This window comes from Labrus mixtus, chromosome 13, assembly GCF_963584025.1.
Source record: "Labrus mixtus chromosome 13, fLabMix1.1, whole genome shotgun sequence".
NCBI lineage: Eukaryota > Metazoa > Chordata > Actinopteri > Labriformes > Labridae > Labrus > Labrus mixtus.
In genome coordinates this window covers 11,808,245-11,823,417 of record NC_083624.1, presented here as the reverse complement: position 1 = coordinate 11,823,417, position 15,173 = coordinate 11,808,245, and the positions used below count along the sequence as shown (strand labels likewise).

Sequence of the window (15,173 nt, the reverse complement as noted above, 5' to 3'; positions counted from 1 at the left end):
TATTTCAGCTTGAGTCACAAAAGCGTATCCTCATTAATTAATAAAATCTCCAGACACGCTGTCAGGTTTGGACATGATCTGTGTTAAGTGATGTCGTGTTTGCTCAACATCAAAATACATTTATTTACTTAATTTCTCTGCTGGAATCCTTCGTTAAGTCATTTAAAGGGTGTGTGTGTGTATGTGTGTGTGTACTGGGCTTAGGGCCCTTAATCCTCAATTGTGCAGATTTAAAAATATTAAACTTCCAGTTAACCACAAAACACATTTTTGGTGTATTTGCTGCAGAACTTCTGTGCAGCAAATACTTGTTATTTTACTCGTTTTCTTAAATGTTAAACAGACTTGAGCTTGTAAAGCGCTTCTCTAGTTGCTTTTTCCAGCACAGATCACACCTACCCATTCACAACCATTTACACACTGATGTCAGAGGCTGCGATGTAAAGTGACCTTCAGAAGAAAGTAAGTAACTAATTCCTTTCATACACCGCCGACGAGACAGTGGGAGCATTTTGGGGTTAAGTGTCTTGCCCAAGGATACAACTGACATGTGGCTGCAGGAGCTGGGGATCGACCCCCCAACTTTCCAGTGGGACGACGACTCTACCAAACGAGCCACAGCTTACCCCATTAATAAGAGTCTTATAAAAGCCTGAGATTGGCTTATGTGTAGTTTGAAAGGAAACAAGGTTAAATGTGTGACCTGGATGTTAATAGATGCACTAAATAAATATATTTTATTGCTCTATAGCCATGACAGAAGAAAACTCATCGATAATATTTCCATTATAAAACCAATCCCTTCATTGCCATCAATCAAAATCCCAAATACATATGAAACTGTTTTTATTGTCTCTGTATGTACTCACCGTTGATGTAAGGAGTCTCACAGAGTGCCATGAACTCCACAATGGGATAGTCCATCTCCAGGACAGTGATAGCCTTGCCGTGCATGATAGTCAATGTTGGCCGCCGTCCTGCCTTGTCATATGAGAGACCCCCAGAGAAGATAACAAAGGGCTCGCTGTTGTGGAGACAACAAGACTTTAGGAATACTTATTCTGTATCAATGCTGGAGGATGAAATTCATCAGCCACAAATCAATTATGAATTAATAAATCTACTAATAAGTCATTTCTTTAAAATTGAATTTGACTAACTATGTAATTATAAGCACGCTACTATTAGTACTGACATAAACAAAAACAAAAAAATTAATCGCTGCATCAATGAAATCTTCATGTAAGTATTAATCTTTTTCTTTTTGCCATTTATTAATATATCATTTGGGTTGTCATACATGTCCTACTTTACTCTAAATTATTAAATAACTGAATAATTAATGTCACAATTCTCAAAATAAACAACTATTAAACTTAACAAAGACACTTCATCCACTCTGTAGCTGACTTTTTGCTAAAAAGGACACACCTGTTCCTTGTGGTCTTATACTCCACTTTGAGTATGGGTTTACATGATTCCTTCCTCCCATCCTTTTGTATCTTTCCTGAATTAGAGGATATAGAAAACAGAATGAACGACATTAACTATTAACTTCTGGTCTTAGTTCTATTGAAACTGAAAGAGATAAGACCAAATTTCATTTTCTCCTATGTGTGACAATAGATTAGCCCACACCAAAACACTTTCTTCAAATATTGTTATAACGTTCAAAAGATTTTAGCTGGAAGGCAGTGGGACCTCTACCGCTATTGTGGCATTACCGCTGGTCTTTGTGAATTACATGGTAATTGCATATATTATATTACAGCTGGTCTTTGTGAATTAGACGGTATTTGCAACTAGGCTTATTAGGAAGGGGGCAATTTTGTGCTGAACTTTAGAATATTCTGTAATTTACATACATGCAAATGGAAAAGGCGCACCAAGGACTCTGTATGCTTGGCAGTGAAATTTGCATGTACTTTGTTGACTACACGTTATCTTTTTCTCTCATTTACAGAGGTATAGCATATGTAAAGCTACGCTTTCCTTTTGGGGATCAGGCCCTATGTGTCAAAAAGGCTGTTCATGTAGGAGTACTAGTGGAAAATATCAATAAGTAGAGAAGTAAACACAGAGGGAAGTGTTTTCAAGAAAAAATGATTAGATCCAATACATTTCTCGGGATATAATAATCACAAAGAACCTTATTATCACTTTACCAAGATACAATGGAAAATCTAATCTTGGGATATTCTATTGTTTGTTTTAATCAATCAATCAATCAATAAATCTTTATTTGTATACCGCCAATTCATAACAAGGGTTAACTCAAGACACTAACACCTATTTTAACCAATTTCTGAAGCCCTACTGCTCCGTCTTGAACAATAATTGTCCATGTCCTTCCCTCATGTTTTTCTTCTTTGTGGATTTTGCTGAGATGAAAGCTGACAAAAAGATCTGACAATGTCAGGATGCCCTGCAGGTACAAAGACCCACTTGTCAGAGGAAGAGATCAGTGAGAGTTTGAATGGTTCGTTAAATCAAACAAAATCCTGACATCTGTGAACTAGTTAGTTCTAAACTGAGGGGGACAAAGTTTTACGGGCATATTTTATTTAAATTTTTACATTGGTAAATTGATTTTTAAATGCTAGATTCTGATTGGCCAGCTTTGCATAGCATAGTATGCTCTCCCTCCATATAACACTGTTGTTAAGAATACAAACATGTTACTATGGAATGTAGGTTGTTGCAAGGGGCGCGACTCTAATCATAGACTTTAAAGACCCTAATTGCTTAAATCAAAGATCCTTATTATATACTTTAAACTGTAATCATATGAATCCACAGGAAAAAAAGGTCTGGTTCATTTACTGTTGGTCTGTAACTGAAGGAAAAAGAGAAAGGGGATGAAAACAGTGGTAAACAGAAATTAAGAGACATAAAACCTGTAGGCTATGACATAGAAATCCACATGAAGTTAACACATAATATAACTTGGCATGGGATACAGTGATGTTTTAAAGCCTGGTGAATGTAAAATAAAATGTTAACAGAGTCCAACAGTGACAAGACCACTTCCAATTCTGTCAAGTTTAACGTATTAACAGACAGGATACGCTTATTTTAACAGTGATATGGATGGACAAAGATTCCAATTGACTTTTTGTTTGGCAAAAAAACAAACATTGTATATCATTGAAATCGTTTCCAGATCAATATTTGGTTCAAATGATTGATTCTTAACTCGGTAGCCGTGTGGTAAGTGGAAAAATGTATAGCAAGCAGATTGTTGTGGTGAGTGAAGACCCCCTTGTTTCACGTAGGGGTCCTACTCATGCTGTCAGGGTTCAGTGTTCTGCCCTATTAAACCTTAGTGTACTGCAATTAGCTCGTGCTTTTGTGCTGTGATTGGCTGTAGATGGGGTTAAATGATTCCTTGAAGGCCTTGTTTAATCAAAGTTATTTTTAACCAGGAGTACAGGAGAATGCTCTTGTTGTCCTGTGCAGTCCATATTCAAGAATTATTTAAGCCCAAAACACAGTCTCTTCTTTAACCCAGAATGGTAGTGTTGGCGCCCTAATCACAATGTTTATACTTCTTATTTACCATGTACATGCAACTCAAAATACTAAAATAAATTGAAGCTTGAGGTCTGGGTGGAAACATTTAGTCAACGCTGACAACTGGATTTACCCGACAAATACTGTAGCTGACAGTCTTATGTTTGTGTTATCAAGGTTCCCTGCTAGTCTCCTGTTTGTCCTATTGGCTTTCCTAGCCATCGAAGCACAGTAGGGTTGGACTGGGAGGGATGGTTACATTTACAGATAAAGTGAAATCCAGTACAAATCAATGTTTATGAAATTTGATACATCCAAGAGGGACAAAGCACATTCTACTTCCACACTTATGGGAGGTTTATCCTTATTATTCTTTTCCTCCATGCTGTATAACTACACATGGACCCACTTTTTCCAGCTTCAGATTATTAAGAGTTGTATTTTGTTTAGTAATTTAGAAGGGTTAATTGTGGCTGTGCATCTCACCATGAGGGAAAGTGACCTGGAATGGCTTGGTGGTGTTTCTGAGGTTCCACAACGTCAGGCTGCCATCTGAGTGACTGCACATGAACTGCTTCCCTTCATGATGCCAGCTGGCTGAATGGATGGCCTGTACCAATGAGCCGGAGGGAATGGATTTTACAAACATGTCATATATACAATATGTCAAAATGCTCTTTGGTTTCAAATGTTTCAGATATCTCTACTTCGATTTGTAAACAATGGTAAACAATAAATGAAAAAGGCATGGTTTTGATGAATTCTTGTATCAAAAAAAACCTTTAAAAGTACCACTTGACACTATTTTAATATATCAATGTGTATATGTATGTTTGCTGCCCAAAGTCAGTGATGAGGCAGCCATCATCCTTCACCTCCCAGAGGTTGCCAATTAGAAGCTACCTGAAAATAAAATAATTGTCTAATGTGGAAACTAAGAGAGTGGACTGAGAGATAACATGAGACGAGAAAGCTGTTAGTATTTGACAAATTAGTATTTGATGCTCTTTTACAACCCCTTTATAGCCATGCCTTCTTAAACTATAGTTGGATACCTCCCATTTAATGGCTGCAGTTTGTGGTTCAGGTACATGTTTCCCCATGCTCCTCCCATGTATTGCTGAAAGTCATCACATCTTCGAGATTAGCTGAGCTGCAGTTGTAAAACCTCTGTTGGACTCTGCCCATCAGTATCGGTCTCAGTATAACAGAATGGTGCTATGTGTCAAAGTGAAAACTGGCTAGTAGATCTTGACATTTGGTGGTGGAATGGAATGTCCACCATGACTCCTCCTAGGACACCTGGCAGTATTCATGACAAAAATATTGAGTAGTGATGTACATGTTTTTTAGGGGCGGCAGTAGCTCAGTCTGTAGGGACTTGGGTTGGGAACCGGAGGGTCGCCGGCTCAAGTCCTGGTGCGGACCAAATATGGAAGTTGGTCTGGTAGCTGGAGAGGTGCCAGATCGCTTCCTGAACACTGCTGAGGTGCCCTTGAGCAAGGCACCAAACCCCCTACCCACCACCAGCTCAGGAGCGCCTGCCGGCGGCGGCTCCGTCACTCTGACATCTCTCCATTAGTGCATGTTCATAGGATCCTGTTTGTGCATGTGTGTATACTTCAGCCTATGTGTGTGCTGCATGACTTGCAGAGTGTAAAAACAGAATTTCCCCTTGCGGGATCAATAAAAGTAAATCTTAATCTTAATGTTAGCTCTGATCTTCTTCAGGAGGCCTTCGTTTTTTGGCATGGCATAGGCCTCAACTCCAAGATGGAACTTAGCTTCCTTAAATCAATGCACATCTGGAGTTATCCACCCTTTTTTGAAAATGATGAACACAGTACGGGACTTTGGCAGATTGTTAATCTTCAAGCAATTCGTGTTGGCAACCAAGAAGGAGCCCTTGAGAAGCTTTGTAGCTTGCTTTGGTAGAATAGCAGTCATAGTTAGGGGTCTTCAGGTCTTCACATCCTATTCCATGTCTGTTAATCTGACTTAAGCTGTTTTCACATATGCACTCCTGAAAATATCTAAATAATTTCAGGAGGACTGCTATTGCCTTTATATCAATGGTACATGTAGCTCAATGGAACAACAATATCAACAAAAGAGTGGAGATAACATACTGATGAACAGAAAACGTAACGCAGCAGTTTAATTAGGTGCACAGAGAGTGCAGTAAATGGATTGTATAGCCCTATTTTGGTCTTCTGACGACTTCAAAGTGCTTTGTTCAACACAGGTCACACCTACTCATTCATACCCATTCACATCCTGATGGCAGAGCCTGCTATTTAATGTGACCATTAGTATTAAATAATCAATTTATACACATTCACACGCAGCTCATTTAGCAGCAGGAGTAATTTGGGGATAAGTCTCTTGCCCAAAGGACAAATCAACATGTGGCTACAGGAGCCTGGGATCTAACCCCCAACGTTCCATTTTTAGAGATGACTGACTCTATCACTAAGGCCTGGATAGGAATCTCCTTCTTTGGTTTTGTTTCTTGTTCGTTTGATGGACCGTACGGTACATATTTTGTGCCCATATGGCAGGTGATGGTGTAAAGTCCTAGGTATTTTTTCAAGGTCAAGCCAGGCCAGGTCTCCTGCTTCCTGACAATTGTTGAAGGTGAATCCAAGGCTGTTGTGGCTGGGGTGTAATGGTTCTTCAAATCCCTCTGCTGGCTCATGCTCTTTACACAGGCCATCAATTCGGATGGATTACCTGGGGTATCTGCTCTAAGGTGATAGCTGTGGCTGAAACCAGGGTTTGGCAGAGGCCCTTCATGCCTGTCTCTGAGGTTTTTTGCCAGATGAGCAGTAGTTGATTGGAACAGTTTTGTGTAAGCTTACAATCCCTTCCCAAATAGCAGAGACATGCCGAACCTGAATCTTTTCTCCTTTCTGCAATGCTCTCCAATTGTAAAAAAAAAAAAAAAAAAAAATGATACACATGATCTTTAAACATCTGTTATTGCCTATTTTTGGCTTAGTATAGTGCCTCCATTCTAGCCTTAGCTGGCCAGGACTGATGATTCAGCTGATGATACTCTGATGATCCTGTTGCCAATACCGGTGCGCTGGTATTGGCAGATTAAGTCTACGACTGCTTGTTGTCACTGTGCTTAGATTGATATTAACACAATTTTTTTTTGAAGAATTATACACATTATGCTTAAAATACAAAAATAGAAAATATTGAATACAAGTTATAACTTTTATAAAGTTTTCATGTCAATTTAATGCATTGCTTTTGTACATTTTTTATGTGTATTTTCTGACAGAGCAACAAACACATCAAAAAAGTAACTTGTGATTGTAACAATAAGAGTTTGAGAAGCTGTTGATGAGCACTGGTGTTTTTGGTGTTGTTGTTTTTGTTCCCTGCAGGAGAAGTGTAAGACAGAAACGTCATGCTGTGCAAGGGGCAGTGCACATGAAACCACATTATGTATGCGAGCAGGATGTTGTTCTTCAAGGGAGATGGGAGAGGAGATGAGAGATGTACCTGTTGCAGATGGTAAGTGCAACAAGGTGAAAATGTTTTAGGCGATAACACTGCGAGCTGTCAGATCAACTTTGACTTTAAGAAACATGCCTGGATACTCAGATTACTGGTTATGTTTAATAAGCAGAATGGATTTGGCTGGCAGGCATGGGGATACGGCACTTAATGAAACATATGCAGTGCTGATAAACAGAAAAATTGACATTGCTCATAGACAAGAAATGCCCTCCATTTAGATCTAAGATGCAGGCAATATTTAGGATAAGTGATTGCTGGACAAAAACGATCACTTGTCACATGTTAAGGCTCAAATGGAACAACTTCCTTTTTTGTCTGAACTGATCTATGCTTCTATCTTTACTGAATCTGAGATCTCCTGGAGATACTCACTTAAGTGACTATATTTCATTTCATTAATCAGAGTTTGTAACATTTTAGTCATGATCATTACAAGCAACCAGCCCTCAAAGTTGAAAAGTTTTTCAAGAAATCTATCTGTAATAGTTTCCTAGAAATGGTAACAAAAGAAAAAAAAAAAAAACAGAATCTTGTATTTCATAAGGTGTCCATATTAGAACAGTTTTATGAATGTTCACTTGCTTCAACATGCATAATCAAATGTGCACAAATAAAGACATTTATAATGTTTCACAACTCTTTATTCATCTAATTTTGTATTTTAACTTTGTGTTGCTATAACAAGGCTATCCCAACTGAGGTAGCCTAAACCAGGCATCAAACAGAATATTCTTTTATTAGAATATTATGCCCGAAGAAAAAACTATAGCCACAGAAACATTTCCCTTATTTGCCAGAAAAGCCAAAAAAAGCGGAAACCTTTTTTTTTTTTAATAAATAAATAGGTTTTCCTTGATAGCAGTTTTGCTAAGTTTCTTTTTTGTTTTTCCATTTCTCTTTGCAGGAGTGCATGTAGGGACTCACCTCATCGTAGTAGATTCTGAAGTCGGCCTTCTTGCCCCGGAGGTCCCATTGTACGATTGTCCCACTCTCAAACCCTATAAGTAGCTGTATAGAAGAGTGAAAAGGAAAATAAAAAATAAATGCTATTGTTAGAAACTTAAATGGGATGATGAGCCGAGCATACAACAACTGTAAAAATGTCATTTGCATAATTACACTTTGCAGTAATGCTGTCATTTTGTCTGTTGCACCCATAAACAAACTTTCCCTACCTCACCTTCCTCCTAGACACACACACACACACACACACACACACACACACACACACACACACACACACACACATGCACATGCACACACAAACATACACACCCTGAACATGCCTTTTTACCAATGTCGGCGACACATTTACATGTAAACACTGTAGATGAAAAGTCACACATGTACACACGACTTCCAAATCAAAATTTCAGTAAAGTGTACGCAATTGGATCACACGTCACAGGAGATGGGAGTGATGTTTTAGGAGCACAGTCTTGAAGCTGTGGAGGACTAGAGAGACAGTGTGACATCTCAAATCACAAGAGCAGAGGTAGATGGAAGGGAAGAAAAAACAAAATGCCTCGTAAAATTTGCGAGCTCAAAGCCTCACATTAGTATCACGAACAACCATGAATGTTGATTGTTGTCCTTGTTACTAAGGAATTGGCCACACATGAATGTATGCTTGTAGCAGTACATGTCATATAAATACATACAATTATTACACCATGCAACAAGAAGAGAAATTCCTCTCATATGAGCCTTCAGACATTGGCATATATACGTATCTGAAATACTATTTTGAATTACCATTTGATCCAGACAGATATTCTTGATTCTCAATTTATAAGTTTAGTGCTGTATAGTTACTGTTCAGAACAGCACTGTTACAAAACACCACAACTATGTTGCCAAATGACTAGAATCAATAATCATGGAATCACATACACAGATTTAAGTGAATAATTTAATAATTGATAACTAAAAAGAAGGCAAACATGGGAATAAATAAAAGCACGGACCGACACACACCCAATAACTGGTAAATGGATTTGAGCTTATATAGTGCTCTTCTAGTCTTCCGACTACTCAAAGCGCTTTTATTTCATCAGGTCACACCTACACATTCACACACTGATGGTAGTGATCGCTATGTAGTATCATCCATCAGAAGCAACTAATCCCATTCATACACCGCCACCGGAGCAGCTGAAGCAATTCGGGGTTAAGTGTCTTGTCCAAGGAAACATCGGACATGTTGCCCAGCTGGGGACCAAACCCTCAACCTTCTGGTTGAGAGGCGACGACTCAACCAGCTGAGCCGCAGCCGCCTTTTAACACGCCAAAGAACATCAACAGTGGTCTTTATCAAGATGGACTATGAAATAATTAAAACAAACAAATGAATGAACCAATGCAGACATCCCAAAGTCAATGTCAGCTACACTTGGCTATTCAAATGTAACCGTGACATTTTATTTGTGTTACTATAAAACTGGTGAGGGCTTTCATAGCCACTAATCTCTCTCCCTAAAAATGTAATTTAGGTTGAACCATCAATCAGTATTGCCTTGCAAGCTAATGATGACTTAAGTTATACCTAGAGCTCATATACACTACCCTTACGCTGCAGAGCAAATGTTGGTCTCTTTTGCTGACTCTCTCACTTAGATTATCTTGTTCACACAGATTTATCAGATACAAACACGAGGATACTTCTCAACAAGAGCTTGAGTTTCTTTATCTATCTATCTATCACTAGACTAAAAAATAATAATAATCATGTATTTATTTTGAACTCTACTGTTGATTTTGCCTCATATCCTGCTCCTGCAAAAGTCATGTTGACTAAGTATACCAAGAAAAAGTATACCACGTGAACCACAAATCATGATATTCCTGACTTTTAGACATATAAAGCTAATATGGATCCGTTTTCACTTCAGAATCATTTTTTAAAATCAATTTAATCTCATAACCATCCTCTTCCCGGGGCAGAAGGATCCCATTTCCACTGACTGATTTAATTGATGATTGTATATTACTTTTATACATTGTGAGGTGTCGGTGGATCAGAGGTAGGGTCAGATGTCTCTCAATCCAAAAGTTTGTCGTTCAAAGTTTGGGCAAGACAATGAACTTTAAATTGCTCCTGGTGGCCTAGTCAGCGGCACATGAATTGTTCCCATTAGTTCAGTTAGTACTGATGGAGACTTTACAAAGCAGCCTCTGCCATCAGTGTCTCAAGGTGTCTATGAATGGGTGAATGTGAAATGCTGTGTACAAGTGCTTCGACTATTTTTTCTGAGGACAGCAAACGGCTGGGGGTTAAATATGCAATATTTCTGTTTGTTTTGGACAATCCATTAGTTTTAACTGTGTCTTCACAGTGCTATACTCACCTGAGTACATGCATGCCAATTAAGGGAATTAAGGGCATGGTGGCAGTTATCATACTGCTGATGTCACCCCTCCTACTCGGCCCAGTAGGAAGGTGGCAATCTTGACCTGGGAATTCAGGTTTTATGCTGGCTGCCTTACTACATGAGCCTTTTAAGCCCCTGAAGAAGGTGGGCATAGGTGTCTGACACTCAAGAGTGCCTTATTTATAGCAGTGACATCATCTAAAACTGTGCAGTTTTGGATAAGATTCAGCAGGTGTACAAAAGTAATGAAATTCCAGCACCAGTAGGAGTGATGGTGCACACAACCTCTGATGCCTTGTGGCAGGGCGCTGGTCCTCTGACATATGTTGGTCGGTCATGTCCATCTGCCTCTGCTAGATTTGCTTAAATGTGACTGCTTGCACCTCCTTTAAGGAATGGGTACTTGCAATGCAGCTAAGCAAGAGTTGACATATTGTGAATCCTCCTTTGCCAGTACGCCTGTCTCGACCAACTACTGTCTTCATCAACCTGCCTAACCTATGCATTCTGTGGGGGAGGTCATGCATAAAGGCTTGGTGGACCGCCATAGCATTTGGCAGCAGAACAGCATTTTACATTCTCACTTTCCAAGAAATATTAAATATGGCGAAAAGTATTTGTGGAGCACTAGCTGTTTGAAGTGTTAAGATAATCTGTTTGGGCAAGGTCACTTGGGATCCGCTCCAATCAGTTTTTATCATCGTAATGATGCACAGCTCGCTTTCCAAGGCATGCATAGGCCATGTAGTAACATGTCTGACAAAGATATCCACATAAACTGTACTAATGTGTTCGTACAAGTATGATATTTCAAACTTTGTGGTAACAAGTTAGAGTTTAACTGTTTTTAAAACCAGTTTTTGACCACACTTCTGATATTTTGAAAGGCTGGGCATGTCTTCGATTATACAGTTATATTAAAATGATTAAAATAGTGTATGATATCTATACTTCTTGGGGAGTGTGATGATTGAAATTCATGAATTTATCATTTTTATTCCCAGTCTTCAGTTTTAATTCTTCATGATCAGAAAGCCGGAACTGTAGGCTAACTACTAAATACAACAACGAGTGTGAAATAGGTTTTGGGAATTAAATACACGTGCATAGTAAACTCTCCCATCTTTAAAGGAAAATGGCCATCATAACATAAAAGTGACGTTCTTACTTTGCTAGTGAAGCGACATGCAAGCAGCATTAAAGCAGCATTTGTTTTTTATGCAGTGAGTGAAGGCAGTGTGTGACAAAATCTCTAAATTCATGCCTTGTTTTTATGTCTTCACAGCTTGTCAAGTCGGGTTTCAGAGGAAGGAAAATCTATTGGGAAAATCAATATGCTCTTCAATGACCTTGTTACCGCCTGGCTCTCCTCTTTTACAGCTACCTCAATGTGACACGTTTCCTTTCAATTTGACTGCAGCTTGACCCTGGAAAACCCCTCCTTATTGGATATTACAAGTCCCTCAAACACCTTTTCTTCTGTGTGTCCAGATGAAAAGCCAATAGAAAGACAAAGAATGTGAGCGCAACAATGGAAGAGGTTCACTGTAGAGTGAATGGTTTTCTTTGTGTGTGCTGGCAAGAAAGCCAGGCCGAGGAGTATGAAATGAGAAAAGGCAGGTAAATAGTCTGAGGTACAGTAAATGGTTAAATATAGAAAGAATAAATATACTGGAAGACAGAGTGAAGTCTGAAGGACTAATGTAAAAAGAGAGGGCTTCTTTGGATCGTCATAGCATTGAAAGTGGGATTAAGAACCAAGATGTGTCGCCAATTCCTTTATCTGCTTACTCACCTTGCCTTCATCCTTCGGGCTGTCACTCAAGTGAACCACAGGTCCTGGATGAGTTTTAGTTGCTCTGTGACAAGATGAAAAGAAAAAAGAGAGAGATGAAAAAGAAGGCATTAAGAGTTGATTTATTCTGTAAAGTACAGTAGCCCATTACACATTCAGAGAGTAAACAAAAGCCATCAGTAGAGGGTTTCAATTAACATGTAGGTAACAGACTTTTCAGGCCAAAAGCATGTAAACACAATGTGGCTTGATATATGGGCACTAAAAATGTATTCATTGTATGTAGACCCATTAATTCCTGCTGTCAGAGGGAAATAAACACAATGAATAAATAAAAAAGCTCAGAATACATTTTTACTCAGCAGAGAAATAAGGAAATAATAACAATACCAAAATGACAAATAGCCTACACTATCCATAATGCACAACACTAATTACTGAAGAGGTACACGGTTGTTTTAAACAAACCTATTAAAAAGTTTCTTAGTCAACATCAGTGTGCTTTTTACCTCTGAACTTTTTTATATTAGCAATCACACACCACACACAAACACACACACAAACACACACACATAGACACACAAACATGTAGACACAATGCACCATGGACAGCATCAAGTTTTTATGCATTTATTAGTATTAATGAAAGAAGTTACCAATTTATTTAAGATGAAAAGCAAAAGGCTTGCTATTGAAAACATGTCCTTTGCTTAAAGTAAGCTGTAATACTGTGGAGACACACACACACACACACACACACACACACACACACACACACACACACACACACACACACACACACACACACACACACACACACACACACACACACACACACACACACACACACACACACACCCGTATATGTACAGTATACAGAGGAAAGTTGCTGACTGACTTTGTGACACCTGTTGAAGTTTTCCTTTCAGCTGACAAGGCCGCTCTTTCAAATCCACACAAAGTGACTCATAGTCTTTTGAAATAAAGACTAAACTTATCAATAGTGTTTGCCTGAGAAACTCTGAGGCTTAATAGAATAACTCCAACATTTCTAAAAGCTAGAGACAGGTTCTTCTACAGGAAGTGACAAAGTCAAGTCAACTTTATTTATGTAGCACATTTAAAACCACCAAGGTTGACCAAAGTGCTTTACAGAGGAGTGTTTTACCTCCAGCAGCGGCTGTGGGTTCAAATTCAACCTCGCCCCTTTGCTTCATGTCATCACCTACTCTCTCTTTACAACATTTCCTGTCTCTTTTCAGCTGTCCTATCAAATAAATGCATAACAAACAAAAACTATATATTGTAAAATAATAGTAATAATTATCTCATAGTGATTGCAATTTGTTAAATCTTGCAGAAATATATAAAACAGGCTTCTTTGAAGAGGAGAAAGGGGGTTTTAGTGTGTGAATAAGTGTCCATATAATCCCTTTTACTACTGTAATACCGTGATATAATACCATTGTTGCAAAAAGCGAAAAAAAAAAATGTTGACATGAATCTGATGACACATTGCCAACCACTAATGTAACAGTAGGGTGACAACAGAAACTTTATAGTTAGGTCGTGTAAGTTGTAAAGTAGTGGGAATAGGGTTTCAGTAATTGCTTTGCTGAACACTTTGCATCAAATACTGATTCCTAAAAAAGGTCTTTGTATTATGATCCAGAGACAGCAGCAATACTCAAATTAATGCCAGCTGTGATAGTGATTTTGAAATGCACTTTTGGACTGCTTATTCATATTACTCATAACAAATGTTGGACCAGAATGGCCACAAAAGCTCAGAGCTTATTTTAAAATCTAAGTAACAGAAATAGACATGCCAATGTTGATTACAGCTGACATGATGCCAGGAGTAGACGCAATCCTGTTCATCACAGGAATCCATGAAGTGGTTCAGATTGGATTCTGAGCTGCTGTGTTTTCCAATTCTATCTGCATCTAATTTTTTACATCTCATTTTGAAGAGCATTAAATATGTTGCAAACACATTTACATTTCAATGACAGCCCAGCCCTCCCTGTTTGGATGCTCTGGTCGCAGCTAGAACAGATACATTTCAACAGAGCATTTGTTTGAAATGATTGCACACACACACACACACACACACACACACACACACACACACACACACACACACACACATACACACACAAACACAAACCAAATACTGTATGACTCACGATCTACACAGCTTATCATTCCACTCCTGGAAAAACAGTCATTACTATTCATGTTTAATCAAAAATCTCCTGAGGCAAACATTGAAACTATTCTAGTAAATATATCACAGATTACACATAAACAAGACCTACAGTAATTTAGAGAGTATAACATTTTGTTGAGATGATCTATTGTGCTCTATTGATCCTCTATTTCCCTATTACATACACTTTACATTTTATCCTCACCTAATATTTAATGATGCAGAATGTAAGTGTTACGTTAATCAGTGGATTTTTGCTTTCATTTCTGTACATATATAACATATATGTGTGCTCCCTTTCCTACCATGTCAAATATGGCTGCTCAGTCAGTGATTGTACACTTAAACATGCTGGGGAGTAAACCTAAAGTATAAATCCTTAAGGTCTTATTTTAAAGACTGAAGAAAATTATTTCATATAGGTAGGGAAATAAAATTGGTGAGGTATAAACAAACTCTCTGATGAGAAAATCACTAGTCCTGTTAAATTTGGATCCACTGTCTTAGCCTCTTAGACTTTGGCAATGACAGCCCTCCCACACAAACATGTCAGTGTTACGATCATCAGTATACTCTTGGCTGTCACATGGAAAAAAGATGGCCTGATTCGAGGCTGACTTGTGACTGACACTGCAGCGGGGGTCTTGTCAGGGTAACACCAGAAGAATCGCATGTGGGTGGGTGAATCGGAAAGAAACAAACAGGTTTACAATTCAGCTAAGCGCCATTTGTGTGTTTGATGGCACTT

The 15,173-nt window shown here is 38.5% G+C and overlaps 1 protein-coding gene across 11 annotated transcripts in view; it reads right to left on the bottom strand.

The window, feature by feature from the left end:
* Positions 1-15,173, bottom strand: part of stxbp5l (syntaxin binding protein 5L) — a 110,376-nt gene that overhangs the window by 34,346 nt on the left and 60,857 nt on the right. For all 11 annotated transcript variants that reach the window (XM_061053737.1, XM_061053739.1, XM_061053742.1 and 8 more), the window contains exons 6-10: positions 12,214-12,277; positions 7,972-8,055; positions 4,000-4,123; positions 1,432-1,507; positions 870-1,024 (exon numbers count right to left, since the gene is read on the bottom strand). In XM_061053737.1, the coding sequence (XP_060909720.1) occupies positions 870-1,024; positions 1,432-1,507; positions 4,000-4,123; positions 7,972-8,055; positions 12,214-12,277 (503 nt within the window). The remainder of the gene's footprint in view (positions 1-869; positions 1,025-1,431; positions 1,508-3,999; positions 4,124-7,971; positions 8,056-12,213; positions 12,278-15,173) is intronic.